Source organism: Mustelus asterias, chromosome 6 (assembly GCF_964213995.1).
Source record: "Mustelus asterias chromosome 6, sMusAst1.hap1.1, whole genome shotgun sequence".
Lineage (NCBI taxonomy): Eukaryota > Metazoa > Chordata > Chondrichthyes > Carcharhiniformes > Triakidae > Mustelus > Mustelus asterias.
Genome location: NC_135806.1, coordinates 64,421,783 through 64,446,719, shown reverse-complemented (window position 1 = coordinate 64,446,719; position 24,937 = coordinate 64,421,783). Strand labels below are relative to the sequence as shown.

The window sequence follows — 24,937 nt, the reverse complement described above, 5'->3', positions numbered from 1 at the left end:
GGACCCGTTTGTTCTATCTTCCCATTTTATGCTCAGTGTTGGCACCAATGCCACCTGTTACTATCCATGTCCTCCTTGCTACTTTTTTCTTAGCTCCCTGACATCGACCTGCAGGATCTCCTTTTTTCTACCTATGCTGTTTGTACCAAAATAGACAATGGCTGCAGGCTATTCATCCTCCCCAGAGTGCTCTGCAGCTACTCAGTGACATCCTTGATCCCGACAACTACCATGCTTGATTCATGTTTACAACCTCAGGAACTCGTGGCGGTTCTCTAAACTATAGAATCACTTATCACTGTTGCTTCTGCAATCTTCCCCATACACTGTGTACAGCACAGCCTGGTGTGGTGCCATGGGCTTGGCTCTAGCTGTACTACATAGAGGAACCATTATTCTCACCAGTGTTCAGAATTGGATACTAGCTGGAAATACAGGTGTGCTCAGGGTAGTCACATACTACCTGCCTGGTCCTCCTCGAGTGTCTGGCAGTACCACATTTGCTCTCTGCTGTTGGGCTGGGAGCTGACCACATCCGAAACTGCAATTTACAAAACCCCTTAGCCTCATGGACGTGCTGTTGTGATGCTAGCTGTTGCTCAAACTCCAAAACCTGGAGCTCAAGCTGCTCCAGCTCACTACACTTCCTGCACAAGTACTTATCCAGGACACAAGAAGTGTCCTGGTGTTCCCACCTGGAACAGAATGTGCACGAGATGCTTTGTCATGTCTTTATTGATTAGAGTATTAGCTGACTTTACAGAAATAAATAATTACTTCGCAGCTACTTACCAAGCAGTTGCTTCCCTTGTGCTGACATCAGTTTTTTTTATATAGGGAGTTAACATAAATATTTTTCCCAAACTCTTATCAAAATACTTCAAATTTTTATTTATTGAAAATCTCAGAACCCTTTAGCATTACAATCCCTTGCTGTTTAATTAATTTTATCCCCCAGACCTGATTAATTAATAAATTTTAATTATACAATAAATTCAATTACCATGGGGTATGTGCCTGTGATATAGTGATTCTGAGATACTCCAGAATTTCAGATGTTTTGAATAACTTTTAGCAAGCGGGAAAGAATACCATCTGTGATGTCATTTTATCTACGATACATAATTTGTTTCACGGTTATTCAAATACTTGTCAAAAACGTGTTTGCATTTAAATTATAGTATAAATGAGCAAGATAAGCTAAAGTATACATATAGTGTAAATCTGTAGTCAAGTACAAATATTTTTGACAACTAACTTGTGTGTTTATAAAATTTCAACTATGGATCTACCAAACATAGGAGATAGCAAGGATTTATGTATTTAAGCTTTTCATGCTCACTAACAAAATGAAGTGCATTAGTAGCTTTTGGTAATCTAAACTATTAATAATTTTAAATTATTTTTATTGCCCCAGATTCCTTGTTCTTGGTCATCTATTCCATTTTTCTCACCAAGCTTCCACCCAGCACCTCCCAATGCTATGTCTCTGAGACTAAGGAACTTAAAACTGCATCCCTAAATTAAACATAGATTTCACTACATCTTAAATTACCATATCTTCTCATTGATATCTATTAGAAATAGCTTGCGGTATGGCCACGGGATTGGCTATGACAATGCCATTTTAGCCATATGCACTTATTTTTGTAGAAAACACCTTGTACACAGAACAGGTAAATGTATTTCCCATGTTTATGAAACAGAACATGTACTATCATTCAGTGCCAAAATTTAGTAGCTTTTTTTCACCAATGTTTGGAATTCGAGGGTGAATTTATCAGACACAACAGATCTTAGTGCAGCTTCTAAGCTTTTGTCTATCAGTTATGAGCAATACTTTGACCAGCAGAGCAAGACACATTAGAACATCTGCTTCTCTCCATGTGGAGAGCAGCTTGATGCTGCTTGACCTTTGCCATAACATGTCCATGAGCTACTGATTATTGATTATTTCTTCCAGTGGTCAAGCTGACAGCTACCCTCTTCTGAAAAATTGGTGTTTCGGTGGTGTTGGGTTAAATAGGTAGGCAATAAATAAACAGTAACCATGAAAGCAAAGTACACAAAATAATAAAAAGTACTTTTGTACTCTGCTTTTTGTTATATCATTTTACTAACGAATGCATAAAAATGTTAAACACACATTTATAGAATCACGTGAATAACTTAAGATCATGTGCAAAACAGTTTGGATTACTATCTTTTTATTTACGAATTTAAAATGCAATGTGGATTCCCAATTAGCCACATGTGTCTGGCTGGCAGGTAACATACTGGACAATGCTATTTTAAATAATCATTAATAGCCTGATCCCATTGTATCTTCCTCTGCTATCTACTGCTTCAATGAGGAAGAAGTATAGTCTATAAAGACACCATTAGTAACATCACAAGCCTTATTTATGTTTGTGTTTTTTTATTTTGCTCCTTTTCCTTCATACTTGCAAAACTTTAGCTAAAAGTGGAACCATGGAAGATGGGGAGAGAAGGAACTGCCTCTAAATTCAGAACAATTAAACAAATAATCTTTCTATTCAAACAAACTCACCCACTGAAACCAGTTCATTAAGTATGTTGAGGATATTCAGCGTTGTCTGTAGATCATGAGTGTTCTGAAAAAAGACAATTTTTTTTCTTCACCATTGATCAAGAAATCTTACTCTGAGCACTTTCAGTCTTTTAAACCAGTTATCGGAACAATTCTATAAAAGACCAATACATCACAGTCAAGACAATTTTATTTCACTGCAATGTCCCCTGGGAAAGCACCAATTTCATATCTGAAAGAGGAATTTAAAATATCTTTTATAATTCACTTCTACTTTGTGGAGAACTGCTTCAATTAGATCACCCACCCGATAGTCTTTGCCACAATATGCAACTCACAAATGCTGAACATCTAGGTTGACAGTACAAAAGTATTATAATTATATTTAGTAATCCTTTTCTCATGTGTGCAACAAAATAGATACTTACATCCCCCAAAAATACTGCAGTAATTGAGACCATAAATAAATTAGACAATGACTAAGGTAAGTAATTTGATGCACTAGAATGCACCACAACAAATCCTTACATTTACCACGTTGTACAATTTGCTGTGCAAGCTTATAATTCTGTATAAAACAGTAATATTAATGGTTTCTGAACAGAACAGAAACACAATAAATAATTCGCCAGAACCAACTACCCAACAATTACCTATGTGCAATTATCACAGATTCTGTACCTTAACAAATGTTCTCGCTAAATGAAAAAGAATACGGTGTCTGACTGAGGGGAGCGCTTTTGGAGTTGGGTGAACACGGAGTTATGAGGAGGTAAGTAGTCATTAAACGTGCTTTCAGGGTGAGCTAAATTAGTTCTTATTTGGGAAGTTAAAAGCTGCACTTTACTGCATTCCTGCCACAGGAATCAGCTGAGTCAGATCTCAACTGAACTTGGCTGGTTGCTTGTACAACTAATTAAAACCAGTTCCAGGGCCTTGTAAGTTGTACCTATAAAAACAGAGGCCTCAGAGTGCTGCTCTGCCTGCACAGTGAGTGCTGTCTGATTGAGAGGAGTGCTTTTGGAGTTGGATGAACACAGGGAGTTAGGTGAAAGAGGCAGCAGAGGCTACAAGCGAGAGTGCTGAGTGGTAAGTGTTTTTTCTTTTTGCTCCTGGCATTGTAGTGGTTGTTCACTATTCTGGTGTTTCTGTGTAATTTCTGTGGTTTATAGTTTGAAAAGGTTATACTCGGTACTAACAAGGAGCAGGAAAGAAGGGCCCTAGAAAATTGTATACATCTGAAACAAAACATCTTTCAAAAGCTTAATTTAAAGGGGTTAGACATGACAGGAGAGCTCCAAGCCGTGGTTTGCTCCTCTTGCTCCATGTGGCAGGCTGGGGACAGTTCCAGTCCCCTGGGTCAGCATGTGTGCAGGATGTGTCTCCAGCGAAAGCTCCTGGAAGCTTGAGTTTCAGAGCTGGAGCAGCGGCTGGAGACACTATGGAGCATCCGCGAGTCAGAGAGTATTGTGGATACCACGTATAGAGAGTTGGTCACACCGCAGGCTCAGACTCCGCAGGCAGGAAGAGAATGGGTGACCACCAGACAGAGCAAGAGGGATAGGCAGGTAGTGCAGGAATCTCCTGTGACCATTCCCCTGCAAAACAAATATACTGTTGAGAGAAATGACCTCTCTAGGGAAAGCAGCAGCAGCCAAACTCGTTGCACCACGGTTGGTTCTGCTGCAGAGGGGAGGGGTAAAAAGTGTGCCAGTGCAATAGTTATTGGGGATTCAATTGTAAGGGGAATAGACAGGTGTTTCTGTGGCTGCAAACGAGACTCCAGGATGGTATGTTGCCTCTCTGGTGCTAGGGTCAAGGATGTCTCGGAGCGACTGCAGGACATTCTGAAGGGGGAGGGTGAACAGCCAGCGGTCGTAGTACACATTGGTACAAGCGACATAGGTGAAAAAGGGATGAGGTCCTAAAGCAGAATACAGGGAGCTAGGAAGAAAGTTAAGAAATTGGACCTCAAAGATAGTGATCTCAGAATGACCACCGGTGCCACGTGCTGGTCAGAGTAGAAATGAGAGGATATATCGGATAAATATGTGGCTGAAGAGATGGTGTCAGGGGGAGGGTTTCAGATTCCTGGGGCATTGGGACCTGTACAAATTGGACAGGTTACACCTGGGCAGGACTGGGACTGATGTCCTGGGGGGAGTGTTTGCTAGAGCAGTTGGGGATGGTTTAAACTAATATGCCAGGGGGATGGGAACCTATGTAAGGAGTCTGAGAAGGAGGGAGCAAGGACAAAATGTGGGGAGAAGGTTCCAACTACATCAAAAATCAGGAAAAAATTTAAAAGGAAGAACTCAGGAGATATTATTAATGGAAGTGTTAGAATTCAAAAAGAAGGTACAAAAACTAGCATAAGGGCACTTTATCTGAATGCTTGCGGCATTCGAAACAAGGTAAATGAGTTGACAGCACAAATCATTGCGAACGAGTATGATTTGGTGGCCATTACAGAGACATGGTTGCAGGATGGTCACGACTGGGAGTTGAATATCCAGGGGTATCAAACTGTTCAGAGGGGCTGACAAGAAGGTAAGAGAGGTGGTGTAGCTCTGATATTTAAGGATGATATCAGGGCTGTCGTGAGAGATGATATAGGTTCTATGGAAAAAAAGGTTGAATCCATTTGGGTGGAAATTAGAAATAGTAAGGAGAAAAAGTCACTGATAGGCGTAGTCTATAGGCCACCAAATAATGACATCATGGTGGGGCGAGAAATAAACAAAGAAATAACTGATGCATTTTAAAATGGTACAGCAATTATGGGGGATTTTAATCTACATATCAATTGGTCAAACCAGGTCGGTCAAGGCAGCCTTGAGGAGAAGTTCATAGAATGTATCCACGATAGCTTCCTTGAACAGTATGTAATGGAACCGACAAGGGAGCAAGCTGTTCTAGATCTGGTCCTATGTAATGAGACGGGAATAATTAATGATCTTGCAGTTAGGGATCCTCTTGGAAGAAGCAATCACAGTATGGTTGAATTTAAAATACAAATGGAGCATCAGAGGGTAAAATCCAATACCAGTGTCTTGTGCTTAAACAAAGGCGGCTATAAAAGGGATGAGGGAGGAGTTGGCTAAGGTAGATTGGGAGCAAAAGCTTTATGGTGGGACAATTGAGGAACAGTGGAGGACTTTCAAAGCGATCTTTCACAGTGCTCAGCAAAAGTATATACCAGTGATAAGGAAGGACTGTAGAAAAAGAGATAATCAGCCATGGATATCTAAGGAAATAAAGGAGGGTATCAAATTGAAAGAAAATGCATACAGAGTGGCAAAGATTAGTGGGAACCTAGAGGATTGGGAAATCTTTAAAGGTCAGCAGAAAGCCACAAAAAAAAGCTATAAAGAAAGGTAAGATGGATTATGAGAGTAAACTAGCTCAGAATATAAAAACAGATAGCAAAAGTTTCTACAAATATATAAAATGAAAAAGAGTGGGGAAAGTAAACATTGGTCCTTTAGAGGACGAGAAGGGGGATGTAATAACTGGAAATGAGAAAATGGCTGAGGCATTGAACAGGTATTTTGTGTCGGTCTTCACAGTGGAAGACAAATAAATTGATGACAGGAAGGCTATGGCAGGCGAGAACCTTGAAACTATTATCACGAAAGAGGTAGTGTTGGGCAAGTTAATGGGGCTAAAGGTAGACAAGTCTCCTGGTCCTGATGGAATGCATCCCAGGGTACTAAAAGAGATGGCGAGAGAAATAGCAAATGCACTAGTGGTAATTTACCAAAATTCGCTGGACTCTGGGGTGGTTCCCGCAGATTGGAAAACAGCAAATGTGACGCCATTGTTTAAAAAGGGAGGTAGACAAAAGGCAGATAACTATAGGCCGGTTAGCTTAACTTCTGTAGTAGATTCAGGCATTTTCCCTAGCATCAAGGAAGAAATAGCGAGACATCTGGATATAAATTGTCCCATTGGTAAGACGCAGCATGGGTTCATGAAGGGAAGGTCATGTTTGACTAATTTGGTGGAATTCTTTGAGAACATTATATGTGAAGTGGACAATGGGGAACCTGTGGATGTGGTCTATCTGGATTTCCAGAAGGCATTTGACAAGGTGCCGCACCAAAGACTGCTACATAAGATAAAGGTGCACAGTATTACGGATAATGTATTAGCATGGATAGAGGATTGGTTAACTAACAGAAAGCAAAGAGTGGGGGTAAATGGGTGTTTTTCTGGTTGATGATCAGTGACTAGTGGTGTGCCTCAGACATCAGTGTTGGGACCGCAATTGTTTACGATTTACATAGATGATTTGGAGTTGGGGACCAAGTGTAGTGTGTCAAAATTCGCAGATGACACGAAGATGAGTGGCAGAGCAAAGTGTGCAGAGGACGCTGAAAGTCTGTAAAGGGATATAGATAGTCTAAGTGAGTGGGTGAGGATCTGGCAGATGGAGTACAATGTTGGTAAATGCGAGGTCATCCATTTGGGTAGGAATAACAGCAAAATGGACTATTATTTAAATGGTAAAAAATTGCAGCATGCTGCTGTGCAGAGGGACCTGGGTGTCCTTGTGCAGGAATCGCAAGAAGTTGGTTTGCAGGTGCAGCAGGTAATTAAGGAGGCAAATGGAATTTTGATCTTCATTGCTAGAGGGATGGAGTTTAAAAACAGTGAGATTATGTTGCAGCTGTATAAGGTGCTGGTGAGGCCACACCTGGAGTACTGTGTACAGTTTTGGTCTCCTTACTTGAGAAAGGATATATTGGCACTGAAGGGGGTGCAGAGGAGAATTACTAGGTTGATTCCGGAGTTGAGGGGGTTGGCTTATGAGGAGAGACGGAGTAGACTGGGGCTATACTCATTGGAATTCAGAAGAATGAGGGGAGATCTTATAGAAACATATAAGATTATGAAGGGAATAGATAAGTCAGAAGCAGGGAAGTTGTTTCCACCGGCGGGTGAAACTAGAACTAGGGAGCATAGCCTCAAAATAAGGGGAAGCAGATTTAGGACTGAGTTGAGGAGGAACTTCTTCACACAAAGGGTTGTGAATCTGTGGAATTCACTGCCCAGTGAAGCAGTTGAGGCTACCTCATTGAATGTTTTTAAGGCAAGGATAGATACATTTTTGAACAGTAAAGAAATTAAGGGTTATGGTGAGCGGGTGGGCAAGTGGAGCTGAGTCCACAAAAAGATCAGCCATGATCTTATTGAATGGCAGAGCAGGCTCGAGGGGCCAGATGGCCTACTCCTGCTCCTAGTTCTTATGTTCTTAAGATTGAAATAGCCATGCAACATGTTTTTTACAACCCTGACCGGAGGTCAATTTTCCAAAGGGGACTTGATTCTGTCGGAGGCCTGATGCTGTCCATTTAAGTATCTATTTGCATTTAAATAGCGTTGTTACCACTTGAAAAGGTAACAGCTTTCTCACGGCGGGTTGAACCTGGATGATCTACAATAAATTCCGGCCAATGTGTGTAAATAAAATATTCACACGCTTAGTGAGAAAAATACTGAAGTTGCATTTTGCACAGCTTGTTGCATTTTTAACAACGAGTAGTAGTACAGAACGGTTCTTTTTTGAGGGACCTAAGAAACTTTTGAACTGAACTCCAGTTTTTTAGCAAAGTATACTTCCAGGTCCAGTTGATTCTGACCTCCCCACTATGAAGACCAGATCAGAAGAGTTGCTTCTTATTCAGATATACTCTACTCAGTCAGGCTTGCAGTGTGGTGCATTTACTTGCATGTACTGGAAGATAAGTATATTAATACACAGGACCCTGTTCTTTGCAGACAGAAATTTCCTGATGAGTGCAAGATGAAAAGCTTAAAAAAAAAGGTTTTTTTCCAGCAATATTCAAGTTCTGTACTACTAAATGTCAGAACAGGAGGGAGGGCAAGGAAGGCAATTATTCCCAGGTATTCGGGTCAATTCTTAAGAAGAAAATGGACTGTTCTAAACAGGCGCTGAAGAGCTTTCCAATTTAAATGCTAAAGGAACCTTGAAAATGGTGTCCTCCTTTTCTAGTCCGTGGTAAAGAAAATGGTGATTACAATCACTTGGAAGCTTAGGCACAACTTGCTAAACCCAAAGGCGTATTTGGGCAGCCAATTCTGTTCAATGGGCCAAAATACAAAATGGCTGCACCTATACACAGATATTACACAATCAAATATTCCTGTGTGATGGTTCATCTGGGACTTTGCCAATCTTTCCATGACAATGAAGGTAACAGTTGTATAATGCACAGTTTTTTTTCCTGAATGTATCAGATAGTCATCCAGTTACAATCCCACAACGAAGCTGAAATGATCTTATTAGCAAACGACTGTATTTTCAGATTCTCTGAACAGTGCTCTGTTCCAGTATGTCATAACCTGAAGAACATTTTTTTGATTTCTCCTTGCAAGGAAACAGCATGGAAAATGCGTGCGTTAAGCAGCAATACTTGCACAAGAGAGAGCTGTATTATTATTCTAAAGAACTTTTTAAATGTGTTAGGTCAAAATCACATTTTCCTTTTCCATAATGGAAATTACAAAACCTTTTTTCTGAAATCCTCAAGTCTGCGAGTTTAATGTACAGCATCCTGCATATCTACAATATCACTATGAATGTGTGCATCTCTGTAGGATGCAGGAAAACAAGTTACTGAGAATAGATTCTTTCATCCTTTCAGCAAAAGATTCCTATGATTTCGATTAGTACCCACAGTATTAGGAGGAAATAAGAATAAAAGCCGTTTACCTCAAGTGTTGACAAGATTACTTCCATTCCAGTTGAACCCTTGGCTGTTATATCTTTCTTCGTTCTTTCTGCAAATTCAAATCAATCATTAAATGATGCAAAATAATTGGTAATATCACAAATAATAGCGATTGATACACAAGTGTTTGTTAAGAAAAGTGTGTAAGTACCGGAGAATTAGTTTTTGCATTAAATGTACCCAATTTGAATTATTTCATGCAATAATTTATTGTTGGTGAGCTGAATTGAAAAACTTCAAGCTAACAAAATATCAACATCAGAAATAAAATATGATCCCAAACACAGTAGCTGCAGTTTTGCTTCTAAGCAAAGTACCAGATTCTGATATCCAGTTTTTCTCACTTGCCTTCATTGTGAATTCATTATAGTTCTTTGTCTTCATGCATGCTCTACTGTTTACTTAATCTAGATACAAGATTACTGTGAACACAAGCTGGATAGATCATATATTGAAAAATGCAAAAGAAATAACTTGAAAAACATCATCATTGGTGAGCAAAAAACTATATAAGCCCCGATTTAATCGTCAGCGAGGCTATCAACATTCACCATTATTATGGAATAAATTGGCTGTAATTTCTGGCAATTACAGGTGCACAGCTAAATGAGGAAATCCAGAAGTCACTGTCTGATTCACCTGACTAATACACAAGTTTTGCTATGCTAGTACCTCTCCGATAGACATGGCATTAAAATGCATGCAGAGTCATGAATTTACTGTACTTATCCAATAGATGTCCACTGAACACAGCAGAAAAAGTTAGGGCTTATCCATTCAAGCACAAGTAAACATTTAATGGAGTGGCAAATTTTAATTATTGGCAAAAAAACACTTCTGGCGTTTAAAATTAATTGCAAGCGTAGTCTCTGTTAGGGACTGCATCAGAAACTCCAAGCTATATTATGAAGTTAGACTAGATCCCAATTATTTTTGATTTTTGGCAGTAGTGTGAGGATAAGGTGTTTCGCTCCAGATGGGATTATATTGACCCACTAGGGAGCTTTTATTAAAACAAACTTTACTTAACAATGCATTTTAACTATAACAAAAATTAGCGTAACTGTTAACAATTGAAATACTTAAACATGACAAGACACAATTCTTAACTGCTATCCTATCTCTTGGTTCCAATGTAAGCAATATTCCTCATAGCCTTAAACTCCACTTCAGAATCAGTTAGCAAAAACACACAGGCCTATGTGGGTTGCCAGTCCCCAAACCTCCAGGACACCTCTAGAGAGAGATACCCATTTTCTAGCGGGTTCAATCTCCAGAGAAAGAGAGAAGCGCTTCCGGATCTTACAAAATTCAAAGAGAAACTGCCTGCTTGTCTCTCTGTAAACTGAGCTCCTCCCATCAACACATAATGTGTTGTTGTCAATCAACCTAATTAAACCATACTTCTGAAACTCCAGTGGACAACCAAAAAAAACAAAACTGTATTAGCTCAGATTAAAGCAAACACCCCAATAACAAGGAGCAAATATTCTCTGCATTCTCAGCAGGTGGGCTGCCTGGAGCAGACAAAGCGGCACTGTTTAACAGAGTTGATTCTTAACATCTCCTTTACAAGGAACATGACACAAATACATTTCTTCAAGGCACAGTATCAATATCGTCATCTCAACTTCTTCAGATTGTAATACATGATTTTAAAAAGTTAAAATAATTTAAAAGTATTTCCTTGATTCTATATTCCATTTTATTCCTCACTCACATTTTGTACATGATTTTATACTGATAAGTATTTGAACTTAATTTCCTAGGTTAAACCTTGCATGACTCTGACAATCCTTCAATATGATTGGCTGAGGTTACATGTTCTTTCTTGCCTTCTTCAAACAAGTCCACTGTTCCCTGTAGAGGGCACCAGACTGTTTCAAATGTTCACTGACCAGAAATTTCTACTCAGAGGTCCATGAAAAGTTTGAGCAGTTGTAAACATTTGCTGTTGACAACCAAGTCTGGATCATTGTAAACACAAGTATGAGGGGGTGACAGTATTGGTTAAGAAGAGCATTGCTGTGCTGGAGAAAGAGGATGTTCCAGAGGGTTCAAGGACAGAACGTTTTTGACTAGAGCTAAGGAACAGAAAGGGTGCAGTTATATTACTCGGTGTAGTTTATAGATCGTAAATGAGTGGAAATTGTGTAGAGGAACAAATTTATAATGAAATTACAAGATGCAAACATCATAGTGCAGTTATAATGGAGCACTTTAATTACCCAAATACAGACTGCAGGACAGTTTTAGTATTAAAGACGGAGAGGGAGAAACATTCCTAGATTGTGTTCAGGACATTTTCTACAGCAGTATGTGCCCATTCCAACAATGGCTGGATCTGAATCTTGGAAATGAGGTGGACCAAATAGATCAAGTGTCAGTGGGGAAAGTTAGGAGACAGTGATCATTGTCTCGTAAGGTTTAGGATGATGGTAGAAAAGGACAGCATTGAATCCAGAGTCAGAGAGCCGACTTCAACGGGGCAAGAACAGAACCGGGCCGGATAAACTGGAACAATAGGCTGGCGGGAAAACCTATAGCTGAACAATGGGCTGCCTTCAAATATGATATGGTTCAGACATTGACAAGGTATACCTCAAAAGGGAAAGGTAGGGCGAAGAAATCATGAACTCCCAGGATGAATAAGGCAATAGAAATCAAGATAAAGAAGAAAAAGTTTGCTTATGACAGGTGTCAGGTTGAGAATCAAGTGGAATCGTGAAGATTCAAGTGGGGTGGGTTAAAAAGGATATTAGAGTACTCAACTGGGATTATGAGGAAAAGCTTCTATAGGCATGTAAATAGTAAAGGGAGGAGACTGACAAATTTGGAACCTAAATGGAAATTTACACCTGGAAGCAGGGAGCATGGCTGAAGTATTAAATGAATACTTTGTGTCTGCTAAGGAGGTAAATGCTACTCAGGGCCACGGTGACAGAGAAAGAAACTCTGTCACGAGAAGGGTTCAAAGTTGATATGGAGGAGGTATTAGATAAACTGTCGGTATTTAAGGTCGATTAGGCACTGGAACCAGATGAGATGCATCTAAGGAAATTGAAGGATGTGAGAGCGGAAATTGCAGGGGCTCAGACCATAATCTTTCAGTCGCCCCTCGTCTCAGAGGAGGTTCCAGAGGACAGGAGAATTCCAAATATTACGCTCTTGTTTAGAAAAGGTCATAAGGATAAACCAGCAATTACAAACCAGTCAGTTTAACTTTGGTGGTGGAGAAGCTTCTTGAAACAACTATTCTTGATCAAATTAATAATTTCATGGAAAATGATTAGGAAGAGCTGGCATGGATTTCTAAGGGAAACTTGTGTTCAACTAACTTGCTGGAATTTTTGAAGAGGTAACAGAGGGTTGATAAAGGTAATGCTGTTGAATTGGATTTTCAAAAGGCACTTGATACAATGCCATACAACAGACTTGAAAAAAGTCATAGCTCATAGAGTAAAAGGGACAGTAGCAACATGGAAACAAAATTGGCTGAATAATAAGAGAATGTGTAATGGTCAAATGATATTTTTCAGTCAAGAGGAGAGTCAATAATGAAGTTCCCCAGGATTAGTATTGGGACTCTCACTTTTCCTGATGTATATTAATGATCTAGATCTTGGTTTGCAGGGGATAATTTCAAAATTTGCAGATGTTACAAAACTGAGAAACATTGTTAACTGTGAAGAGGTCAGTGTAGATCTTTAAAAGGATATAGACAAGTTGTTGGGAATGGGCAGAGGTGGCAGATACAGTTCAATGCCAAGAAGTGTGAGGTGATGCATTTTGGTGGGGAGAATATGAACAGACAATACAAAATAAGTGGTATAACTTTAAAGGGGGTGCAGGAGCAGAGGGACATGAGTGTATATGTGCATAAATTATTGAAGGTGGCAGAACAGACAGAGAGAGCAGTTAATAATGCTTATAGTATCCTGTGCTTTATTAATAGGGGCATAGAGTACAAGTATGTCAAACTTGTACAAAAAACTATTTTCACCTCAACTGAAGTATTGCATCCAGTTCCAAGCACCACATTTTAGATAAGATGTGAAAGCATTAGAAACAGTGGAGATAGGATTCATGAGAATGACTCCAGGATTAGATACTTCAGTTATGTAGACAGATTGGAGAAGTTGGGACTGTTTCCCTTGGAGAAGTTTAAGAGGAGATTTGATAGAGATGTTCAAAATGAGAGAGCTGGACAGAGTAGATAGGGAGAAATTGTTCCTGCTCGTAAAAGGATTAAGAATAAGAGGGTACAGATTTAAAGTGCAATGTGAAAACAAACGTTTTAACATGAGTAGTTTTGGTCAGGAATGCGCTTCTCGGAAGTGCGGGGGAGGCAAGTTTAATCGAGGCATTCAAGAAGGCAATCAATGATGATCTGAATAGAAACAATGTACAAGGGTTTGGGGAAAAGGCAGGAAAATGGCACTAAGTCATAAAGCTCATTCAGAGAGCCAGTGCAAATAATGGGCCAAATGGCCACCTTCTATAACAATTCTGTGGCTCACTGTTATAGGAATTTACAATAGAGATTCATTAATTTTAGGATGAGGACTAATAGAAACAAATACAGAAAGATGCAACTTATCATTTTTAACAAGAAAATCACCCATGTATTGCTCATGATCTTCAGAGGATTCAATGTTTTATGATAACATGGATGTTTATGCCACGCAGAGCCAAATATTTACAATGACTGAACAACTCAAATTCTATTTTTAGTAAATGGTACTGAGATTTTTTTCTGGGGCTTTAGGGGATTAAATTCCACAACAAGAAATAATTCTGTGAAAATATAAATGAGTGATGCATACGGAGTGATGATTTTAAAAAATACATATAGTAGATTAATATATGGTCTTTCTACCTCATCATTTATAAAGCCAAGGTACATGCAAGGATGCCATACAAGATGCAACTATTGAAGAAAGTTAACTAACACTGACAGAATGGAGCAGAATTAGGTTCAGCTGCACTCAGGGTCGTTCTGTGCTTTGATAACCTAGGGTTATGGCCATTATAGTACAACAGCTGAGCTGCTCGAGTTTGTAAACACTGGAGCGTCATCTGAATGGTAAGACTGACTTGTAAGAGTAACTGGATTTCCCCCTTGCCTGGTTGAAAAGCATGGTGTACACCAGCTGCCCCATAGCCATTTAATAGCCAACTTAATAGACTGGAAGTGAGAAAACACCCTTCTGGATCAACAGGTCTGACCTTAGAGTTGTTGGCCAGAGGCTGACAGTTCTCTAGAATTTTGGACATATAGTATTGGAACATTTATGAATGGTTGGGGGGTTCCACCAGGTACCAAGGTGACAAATCCATGTGACACATTGGGGGGTGGGGGGAAGCTGGGGCTTGAGGCCATGGGAGGAGGGCAACGAGTGGGATGGTTAATATCTTGGGGCAGCTCCAAAAGGTCATAGCGCCTGTCAAGGAGGACCACTGGCCCTCTGCCCACACCAGCAAATGCTCTGCCATTTGTCTCACATGAAGAGGTAGGTCCTTTAAGAACTTGCCTGTTATGCACATTAACTGGCCAACAAACTCACCGCAGAAAGTGAGAGCTCATACTTCATAACGCAATGTGTTAAATAGTTTCATACATCCACTTTTCTGGCCAAGAATGAAAACAATTTGAAGTGTTGAGCCTTAATTCTGAATGTAGTACATACTACTTACATTAGTTAAATTTTAAATTATTCTTCTTAAATTTTCCTTTTGGCCTCTATATCTCTTAACCCAATCATTCTTTCCCTCTATTTCTCATTCTAATCCTCCTTTTACTTTTGATCTTCTTTATCTGATTTGTCTCTAAATTATCTATTCTAACTCAGCCTCCTCCCCAGTCCCTGTTTCATTCCTTGGTTTCATTCCCCATTCTTAAATCTCATTGGTTAAGATAATGTACTGTTAGGCCTCTTATGAATCAAGGTTCCAAATGTCAAGCTGCTCTCACTGTGGCATTATCAGTTTACATTTTCAGCAAGCTATGGGTACAAATAATGTTTGTGCTGAAAGGGATGTGGAAAAGGTCCAACTAACAACTCAAGCCACAAGCTGCCTCATTTATCAACAAGATTGGGCCTTTAACCCAGTGTTTACCTACTTCATATTAAAGATTATATTAACACTAATCAAACACTTTAATAAAGTAGAAAAAAGTGCTAAATATGAGTCCAGAGGAACGCAAGTACAGGGACTTTCTGTGAAGAAAATTACCATTTGTCAACAGTTTCCTTCCTCCAAGTGTCGGAACTAAGGCAATAGGTAAGCTCCAACAGCATCTTCCTCTGTTTGTTACAATGGATCAGTTTTAATATCTCTGATCTACATAAAATTAACTGATTTTCAAACTTGCAACATATTGCAATGCATTGTTTACTTCTAATTTAAATGCATCTTTGTGAAACATAACTGGGGAGACAAAGTGTTCAAAATATTGACATTTTAAGAGCTATGAAACATCAGGAATAAAACGGTTAATTTCACCAGCCTGGTACTGAAATGGCTCCATTCAAATACAGTATCCATATTTTTCTTAGAAGGTAGTGATGATGCACCTTCTTCAACACCCACAACGTTGTTAGGGAGAAAGTTCAAAGATTTTTAACCCCGTGACAGTTAAGGTACACTAATATATTTTCAAGTCAGATTGGTTTGTGACTTGAAGAGGGGTTTGTGGTGGTGGTATTCATTTGTGATGCTGCCCTTGTTCTTCTAGGTGGTAGAGGCCAAGGGTTTGGAAGATGCTGTTGAAGGAGAGTTGCTGCAGTGCAGTAAACGTTGTAAATGGTACACACTGTTGCCACTGTGCGTCGGTTGTCGAGGGAACGAATTGGGTGTCGATCAAGAATGCTGCTATGTCTTGGATAGTGTGGAGCTTCTCGAGTGTTGTTGGAGTTGTACTCATCCAGGTAAGTGGAGTGTATCCCATCACACTCCTGAATTATGCCTTGTAGATGATGGACAGACTTTGGGGAGTCAGGAGGTGAATTACTTGCCTCAGGATACCTAGCTTCTAACCTGGTTGTGCAGCCACAGTTAAGTTTTAGTCAATGCTAATCCACAGGATGTTGGTGGTGGCAGGTTCAGTGATGGCAATGTCGTTGTATATACTAATCCAGAAAAATGACACGTCCATGTTTTCTCTTCCTGAACCACTGCATCTCTTTCCCTCTTACAAAAATTTACTCAATATTACCTGAAGGAATGACCTCCGGTTTCATGTGCATCCCGACAACAACTAACTTTCCATCATCTCTGAGTCCCTCCAACTAAACACAAAAAAGAACAAAACCAGCATGCTAGCCTCCTCCTATAAACTCTCTGTATCTGTCACCGATTTCATTCCTGTTTAAGGTCACACCTTCAGGCTGAAGTCTATTCCAAACCTCGTCATTGTATTTGTTCCCAGGCTGAGTTCCTGACCACACTTTCTTAGCACAGGAACCGCCAACCTCCTCTGCTGCTGCCTCAGCCCTTCCTCTTGTGAAATACTCATCCATGCCTTTGTAACCTTCTTACTATTCCAATAGTTTCACAGACAGCCTTATAGACTCCATAACCTGCTGCTCTTTTTCCAGTCTTTTCCACCCATCACCCGAGCTAACCGATGCGCACTGGTTGGTTAAGAGCTTCAATTTGAAATTTTGTTCCTCGCATTGAAATCCTTTTGGACCTCCCAACCTCAGTAACCTCTTCCAGCCCTACATTCCTCCGAGAACTCTGGTAACATCCAGATTGCAGGAGCACAAAGTGGTCATGGGTTAGTCATAAATGGAGTGTTGCAAATAAAAATAAAAATTTCTGAAATCCATGCTTGCATGAAGTAGGAAGTGAACAACATGCAGGATTGTGCTGAAAAATGACATGTAATTTTTGTGCCGTGCAAATATCAAATTCCAACCATCCAGAACAAGATAATCTGATCACCGCTTCTTGGCATTAAACAGAATTACCTTTGCTGAAACCCCCACCATCAACATTGTGGAGCTCACCAACGAGCAGAAACTTAGCTGCTGCAGTGAAGGAAGTTTTGGCTGAGCACCAGATTCTGTCCTGAACACCACCCAGCAGCTCCCACATTCTATAGTCGCAATACATCACCTACCCCGCCATCTTTAATGTGTTTTAATCAACCAATTATTTTATCTAATTATTTATTTTCCTTTTTATATAAATTTTATTTAGTACCTCTCCTAACCACCACTTCCTGTTGTAATTTAAACCTTAGTACTAGAATAGAATTTTACTCCTTAAACAAAATACTTTAAATGTATATTTTCTGCTAATTTTCAACTGTAAACACTCAAAGAGCAATTGCTCACCAGCCAATCAGCTTAGTTTTACCTGTGATGTTCTAATTGAATTTTTTTCAAGCTGTGTTCTCCAGCTGCAGCTGCAGTTATCCTGTAATACTGTACACAATTGTAGGCCCCAAGCCTAGCTCGTTATTTATATCCTCTCCATCGTGCTCTTAGAGTGAGTGTTTACAGTTGAAAATTAGCAGAAAATATACATTTAAAGTATTTTGTTTAAGGAGTAAAATTCTATTCTAGTACTAAGGTTTAAATTACAACAGGAAGTGGTGGTTAGCAGAGGTACTAAATAAAATTTATATAAAAAGGAAAATAGATAATTCGTTTGTTTTCTCTGCTCTTTTCCAGGCAAATTGGAGGTAAAGGTGAATGCTGTCATCTCGATCTGCCTTCATCAAATGGCAACTCCCAAGTTAGGGAAATTGATCCACATTTTCCTGAAACTCATCCTTAATCTAATTTGATGACGTGAAGTGTTTTTCTGTGGGATCTGGTTGAAAGAGGATCTTAGTTTTCCGGATGTTCAGTGAAAGGTGCATTTTCTCATATGCTTCTGAGAAGGAATCAGTCGACAATGACTTGGAGCTCAGTTTCTGAGTGAGCGCACACAGAAGCATGATAAATATTGAAGCTTTGAAGTGAGATTGGAGGGGTTTTGGTTTTGAACTGAAAGTATCATCTGTTTTGCGGATTATCTCCATGCTTGTGGGTAATTTGTTGAAGGCGAGGTGTAGGAAAATTAAGAGAGTTGGTACAATGACACAGCCTTTGTTGACCCCATTTTCCACTCAGATAGTGTTTGCAGACATTTCTTTAGTGAGGAGTTATAGTATGAGGACAGTGTTTACATATCATATGCTACAAATAGTGTGGCTATTAAGGGCAGGTCATAGAAATCATAGAAAATCATAGAAACCCTACAGTGCAGAAGGAGGCCATTCGGCCCATCGAGTCTGCACCGACCACAATCCCACCCAGGTCCTACCCACTAGGTCAGAGGCTGGGAATTGTGTGGCAAGTAACACATCTCCTGATTTTAAAAAGTTGTCCACAATTTACAAGGCAGAAGTCTGAAGCATGATGGAATACTTTTCAATTCCCTTGATTAGTGTAGCTCTAACAATGCTCAAGAGGCTCAACACCATTCAGGAGAAAGCAGCTTGCTTGACCAGTACCCCATTGACCACCTTAAACATTCACTCCCTCCACTACTGATATATAGTGGTGGCCAAGCTTCCTTTGACATGATCTCCTTACTCAAGGAAGGATCTACTGGCTTTAGAGGGAATGCAACAAAGGTTCACCAAACTAATGCCTGGGATGTCGGGATTGTTTTATGAGGAGAGATTGAGGAAACTGGGCCTGGATTCTACAGAGTTTAGAAGAATGAGCGCGATCTCATTGGAGCAGAATTTTTTTAACAAACAAGGCTCAATAAGACAGATTCAGGAAGCATGCTCCCCTGGTTTGGGGTGGGGGGAGGATGGTGTAGAATCAAGGGACACAGTATCAGAATAAGTGGCAGGCGATTTGGGTCCTAGATTAGAAGTTTCTTTAGCAGAGGATGGTGAATCTTTGGAATTCAGGAAGCTGTCGAGGATCAATCCACAGGGTGGCAGAGTGGTTAGCACTGCTGCCTGACAGTGCCAAAGACCCAGGTTCAGCTCCGGCCTTTGGTGACTGTGTGGAGTTTGCACGTACTGCCCGTATCTGTGTGGGTTTCCTCCAGGTGCTCCAGTCTCTTCCTGCAGTCCAAAGATGTGCTGATTAGGTGAATTGGCCATGCTAAATTGCTCCATAGTGTCCAAGGATGTGTAGGTTGGGTGGGTTGGCCATGGTAATTGCGCCAGGTTACAGGGATAGAATGGACCTGGGTGGGAGGTTCTTTTGGAGAGTTGGCGCAGACATGATGGACCAATTGTCCTCCTTCTGCACTGTAGGAATTCTATGAATCTATTCTATGATTCAATCAGAGAGTATATTTAAAGCAGAGATCGATAGATTTCTAGATACCAATGACATCAAAGGATATGGGGAAGGTCAGCCATGATCTGGTTAAATGGCTAAATGGTCAAAATCCTGGAACTCCGTCCCTAACAGCACTATAGGTCTACCTACATCACATGGTCAGCAGCCTTTCAAAGCAGCACTTCGTCACCACCTTCTCTGGGGCAATGAGGGATGGGCCTCGTCAGCAATGCTCACATCCCAAAAAATGAAAAAAATCTGCAAGGGATACCAAAAATCAAAACAATTTTACAATTATATTCAGATAAAGAAGGTAACCAGGAGCAATGTGGGTCCTTTGAAAACTGATAATTGACCAGGAAAATGAGAAATTGGTGGATCTGTTGAATAAGTACGCAGAGATCAGTATATAGGACTTCCTGAAGAAACTAATACTGAATGAAGCAGGGACAGAAACTCTTTGAAATTAAGCAAAATGCCAGAAATTATGATATTGGCACTGATGAATGACAAAACCCAGGAATTTACAGAAAGTGGGTGAGAAAATTGCACACAACCTATTTATAATCTTCCATAGTTCTCTTTATTCAGGAAACACTTCTTTAGAGTGGAAAACTATGCATGTCAACCTGCTCTTTAAGAAAGGTGACAGAGGGAAACAAGAAAATGACAGGCCAGTTAGCCAACATCTGTTATCAGGAAATTACTAGAGTATATAATTTAGGCTAGAGCAAACGTAAACTTTGAGCATTTTCAGTTGATCAAAGAGAACCAGAGTGAATTTGTAAAGGCTAGATGATGCCAGACAAAACTGAAATACTTATTTTCAAAGAGGTGACCAAAGTAGTGGACAGGAATGTCTGTGGTATGGATTTTCAGAATGCTAGCTGAAGTTGAAGCTCATGGAATTGATCTGGATAGGAAATTGGCCAAGCAGCAGAAGGGATAATGAATCAGTGCTCTAATTCGTAGGATGTGACCAATGACATGCTGCAAGAATAGTAATAGGATCTCAACTATTCACTGTGTTGAGAACAACTCAGATGATGGGATAGAAAGCCACATATTCAAGTTTGTTAATGATATCAAAATAGGTGGCATTGTAGGCAGTGCAAATGGAAGCATAAAATTAGAAATAGTTAATAACTGACTAAATAAATCATTGAAATCTTTTGAACAGATAAAGAAAATCATCAAAAAGGCTTATTTAATGCTGGCCTTATATCTTGAAGACAAGAACACAAAGGGAACACAAAAAAGGATAGGAAGGGTAGGATTCAAGAACCGTGGATAACCAGGGAAATTGAGGGACTGGTCAAAAAGAAAAAAAGAGAGGCGCATGTTAGGTCCAGGCAGCTAAAAACGGAGGGAGCTCTGGAGGAGTACAAAGAAAGTAGGAAATAACTCAAACGGGGAATTAGAAGGGCAAAAAGGGGTCACAAAATGTCCTTGGCAGACAGGATTAAGGAGAATCCCAAGGCATTTTATTCATACGTTAGGAACAAAAGGGTTGTCAGGGAAAAAAATCGGACCTCTCAGGGACAAAAGTGGGGAATTATGCTTGGAGCCCAAAGAAGTAGGGGAGATCCTAAATGAATACTTTGCGTTGGTATTCACAAAGGAGAGGGATGTGTTGACTGGGAGTGTCTCGGAGGGGAGTGTTGAACCGTTGGAGAAAATCTCCATTACAAGGGAGGAAGTGTTAGGTTTGTTAGAGAATATAAAGACTGACAAATCCCCAGGGCCTGATGGAATCTATCCAAGGCTGCTCAGGGAGACGAGAGATGAAATTGCTGGGCCTCTGACGCAAATCTTTGTCTCGTCACTGGACGCAGGTGAGGTCCCAGAGGATTGGAGGATAGCTAATGTGGTCCCGTTATTTAAGAAGGGTAGGAAGGATAACCCGGGTAATTATAGGCTGGTGAGCTTGACGTCCGTGGAGGGGAAGTTGTTGGAGAAGATTCTTAGAGATAGGATGTATGCGCATTTAGAAAGGAATAAACTCATTAATGATAGCCAGCATGGTTTTGTGAGAGGGAGGTCATGCCTCACTAACCTGGTGGAATTTTTTGAAGAAGTGACCAGAATGGTTGACGAGGGAAGGGCCGTGGATGTCGTCTATATGGACTTTAGTAAAGCGTTTGACAAAGTCCCTCATGGTAGGCTGGTGAAAAAGGTTGGATCTCATGGGATAAAGGGGGAGGTGGCTAGATGGGTGGAGAACTGGCTTGGTCACAGAAGACAGAGGGTGGTAGTGGAAGAAACGATCTGGAAGAAGGTGTAACTGGAGTGATCAGTAAGTTTGCGGATGACACAAAATTGGCAGGACTTGCAGATAGTGAGGAGCATTGTCAGAAGCTACAGAAGGATATAGATAGGCTGGAAATTTGGGCAAAGAAATGGCAGATGGAGTTCAATCCTGATAAGTGTGAAGTGATGCATTTTGGTAGAAATAATGTAGGGAGGAGCTATACGATAAATGGCAGAACCATAAAGGGTGTAGATACGCAGAGGGACCTGGGTGTGCAAGTCCACAGATCCTTGAAGGTGACGTCACAGGTGGAGAAGGTGGTGATTGAAGGTGACGTCACAGGTGGAGAAGGTGGTGAAGAAGGCATATGGCATGCTTGCCTTTATAGGACGGGGCATAGAGTATAAAAGTTGGGGTCTGATGTTGCAGATGTATAGAACGTTGGTTCGGCCGCATTTGGAATACTGCGTCCAGTTCTGGTCGCCACACTACCAGAAGGACGTGGAGGCTTTGGAGAGAGTACAGAGGAGGTTTACCAGGATGTTGCCTGGTATGGAGGAGCTTAGTTATGAGGAGAGATTGGGTAAACTGGGGTTGTTCTCCCTGGAAAGACGGAGGATGAGGGGAGACTTGATAGAGGTGTATAAAATTATGAAAGGCATAGATAGGGTGAACGGTGGGAAGCTTTTCCCCAGGTCGGTGGTGACGTTCATGAGGGGTCATAGGTTCAAGGTGAAGGGGGGGAAGTTTAACACAGATATCAGAAGGACATATTTTACACAGAGGGTGGTGGGGGCCTGGAATGCGCTGCCAGGCAAGGTGGTGGAGGCGGACACACTGGGAATGTTTAAGACTTATCTAGATAGCCATATGAATGGAGTGGGAATGGAGGGATACAAAAGAATGGTCTAGTTTGGACCAGGGAGCGGCACGGGCTTGGAGGGCCGAAGGGCCTGGTCCTGTGCTGTATTGTTCTTTGTTCTTTGGAACAGAGCCATGCTGCAACTGTACAAATCCCAAGGCTGCCCATACCTGTTGAACTGTAGACCTTTCATAACTGAAATTAGGAAGCATTTCTACATACAATGGGTGGAGAAAATTTGAGAAACTCATCCGCAAACAGGAACTGATGCTAGATTAAATGTTAACTTTCAATCTGAGATTGATAGGTTCCTGTTAACCAAAGTTAAGGGATATGGGACAAAGGCATCAGGAGCTAACTCGCCTACTCATATTCTTAAGTTCCCTAGTGAAACAACTACTGCCAACAAAACAGGGCAACCAGGTGCATTAGATTTAAGGTGCTATTGTATGGCTATTTGTTAGCTACTCAATAGCTGCTTCCACAGAGGGCTCATAGAAACTAGAAGTAGGAGTAGGCTCTTTGAGTCTGCTTCGTCATTTATTATGATCATGGCTGATCATCAAATTCAATATCCTGATTCCTCCCCCCTCATATCCCTTGAGCTCTTAGAGCTATATCTAATTTCTTCTTGAAATCAGACAATGTTTTGGCCTCAACCATGTTCGGTGGTAGTGAATTCCACACATTCACTACCCTCTGGGTGGAGAAATTTCTCCTCAACTCAGTTCTAAAAGGTTTACCCCTTATCCTCAAACTATGACCCCTAGATCTGGTCTGCCCTACTATTGGGAACATTCTTTTTGAATCTATCCTGTCTAACCCTGTTAGAATTTTATAAATATCTATGAGAAACCCTCTCACTCTTCTAAACTCCAGTGAATATAATCCTAAACAACTCAGTCTTTCCTCATATGACAGACCTGCCATCCCAAGAATTAGCCTGGTAAACCTTTGCTGTACTCTCTCTATAGCAAGGACATCCTTCCTCAGATAAGGACACCAAAACTGCGCACAATACTCCAGGTGTGGCCTCACCAACGCCCTATACAATTGCAGCAAAACATCCCTATCCCTATGCTCAAATCCTCTCACTATGAAGGCCAACATACCATTTGCCTTCTTTGCTGCCTGCTGTACCTGCATGCTTACTTGCAGCGTCTGATGCACAAGGACACCAAGGTCTCATTGAGTATCCACCTCTCTCAATTTATAACCATTCAAGTAATAACGTCTTCCTATTATTGCTACTAAAGTGGATAACCTCACCTTTATCTACATTATATTGCATCTGCCATGCATATGCCCAGACACTCAGCCTGTCCAAATTACGATGAAGCATCTCTGTATCCTCCTCACAGTTCACCATCGCACCCAATTTTGTATAATCTGCAAATTTGGAGATAATATGTTCAGTTCCCTCTTCCAGTTCATTAATATATAACGTGAACAGTTGGGGTCCGAGAACAGATTCCTGCGGAAACCCACTAGTCACTGACTGCCAATCAGAAAAAGACCGATTTATGCCAATTCTTTGCTACCTATCTGCTAACCAGCTTTCTATCCATCTCAAGACATTACCTGCAATCCCATGTGCTTTAACTTTACATAATAGTCTGTTATGTGAGACCTTATCGAAAGCCTTCTGAAAATCTAAATAAAACATCCACTGGTTCCCCTCGGCTCGTAACCAGCACAGCAATTTCTAACAATCCCGACATACAAGAATCTGAATTACAGCATTTGTTAATGGACTGCGGGGTGAAGGAGGCTACAATTATTCCTGGCTATGTTCCCTCATTTGCTAAGAGGGGAACAACTGTTTAATAAAATAAACTTGTCCTTGATCAGCTGCCTGAAGGGATGATAAGGCTGAAGTTGCACCCCAGCACTTTTCAATCTCACATCACTTTCAAATATAATAGCACTTCAAAAATATACATGAAACGACAATAATGCTGATGTACATGGCACAGTTACTGGCTTAAGGAAAATATAAACAGATGCAAAAATTATTTTGCAGTTGATAAAGCCAAAAGTTTCAAACATAACCCGCTCCTGAACAGCACTGTGGGTGTGCCTACACCACATGGATTACAGCGGTTTAAGAAGGCAGCTGCTCACCAACACCTGCTCATTGGGAATTAGTGACGGGCAATGAATTAGCCATGCCAATGATGCCCACATCCCTTGACTGAATTAAATATATAT

At 40.6% G+C, this 24,937-nt stretch overlaps 1 protein-coding gene across 10 annotated transcripts in view; it reads right to left on the bottom strand.

Moving 5' to 3' along the window:
* agtpbp1 (ATP/GTP binding carboxypeptidase 1) overlaps window positions 1-24,937 on the bottom strand; it is a 239,741-nt gene that overhangs the window by 151,057 nt on the left and 63,747 nt on the right. For all 10 annotated transcript variants that reach the window (XM_078214458.1, XM_078214452.1, XM_078214454.1 and 7 more), the window contains 2 exons: window positions 9,291-9,358; window positions 2,552-2,615 (listed from right to left, as the gene is read on the bottom strand). In XM_078214458.1, the coding sequence (XP_078070584.1) occupies window positions 2,552-2,615; window positions 9,291-9,358 (132 nt within the window). The remainder of the gene's footprint in view (window positions 1-2,551; window positions 2,616-9,290; window positions 9,359-24,937) is intronic.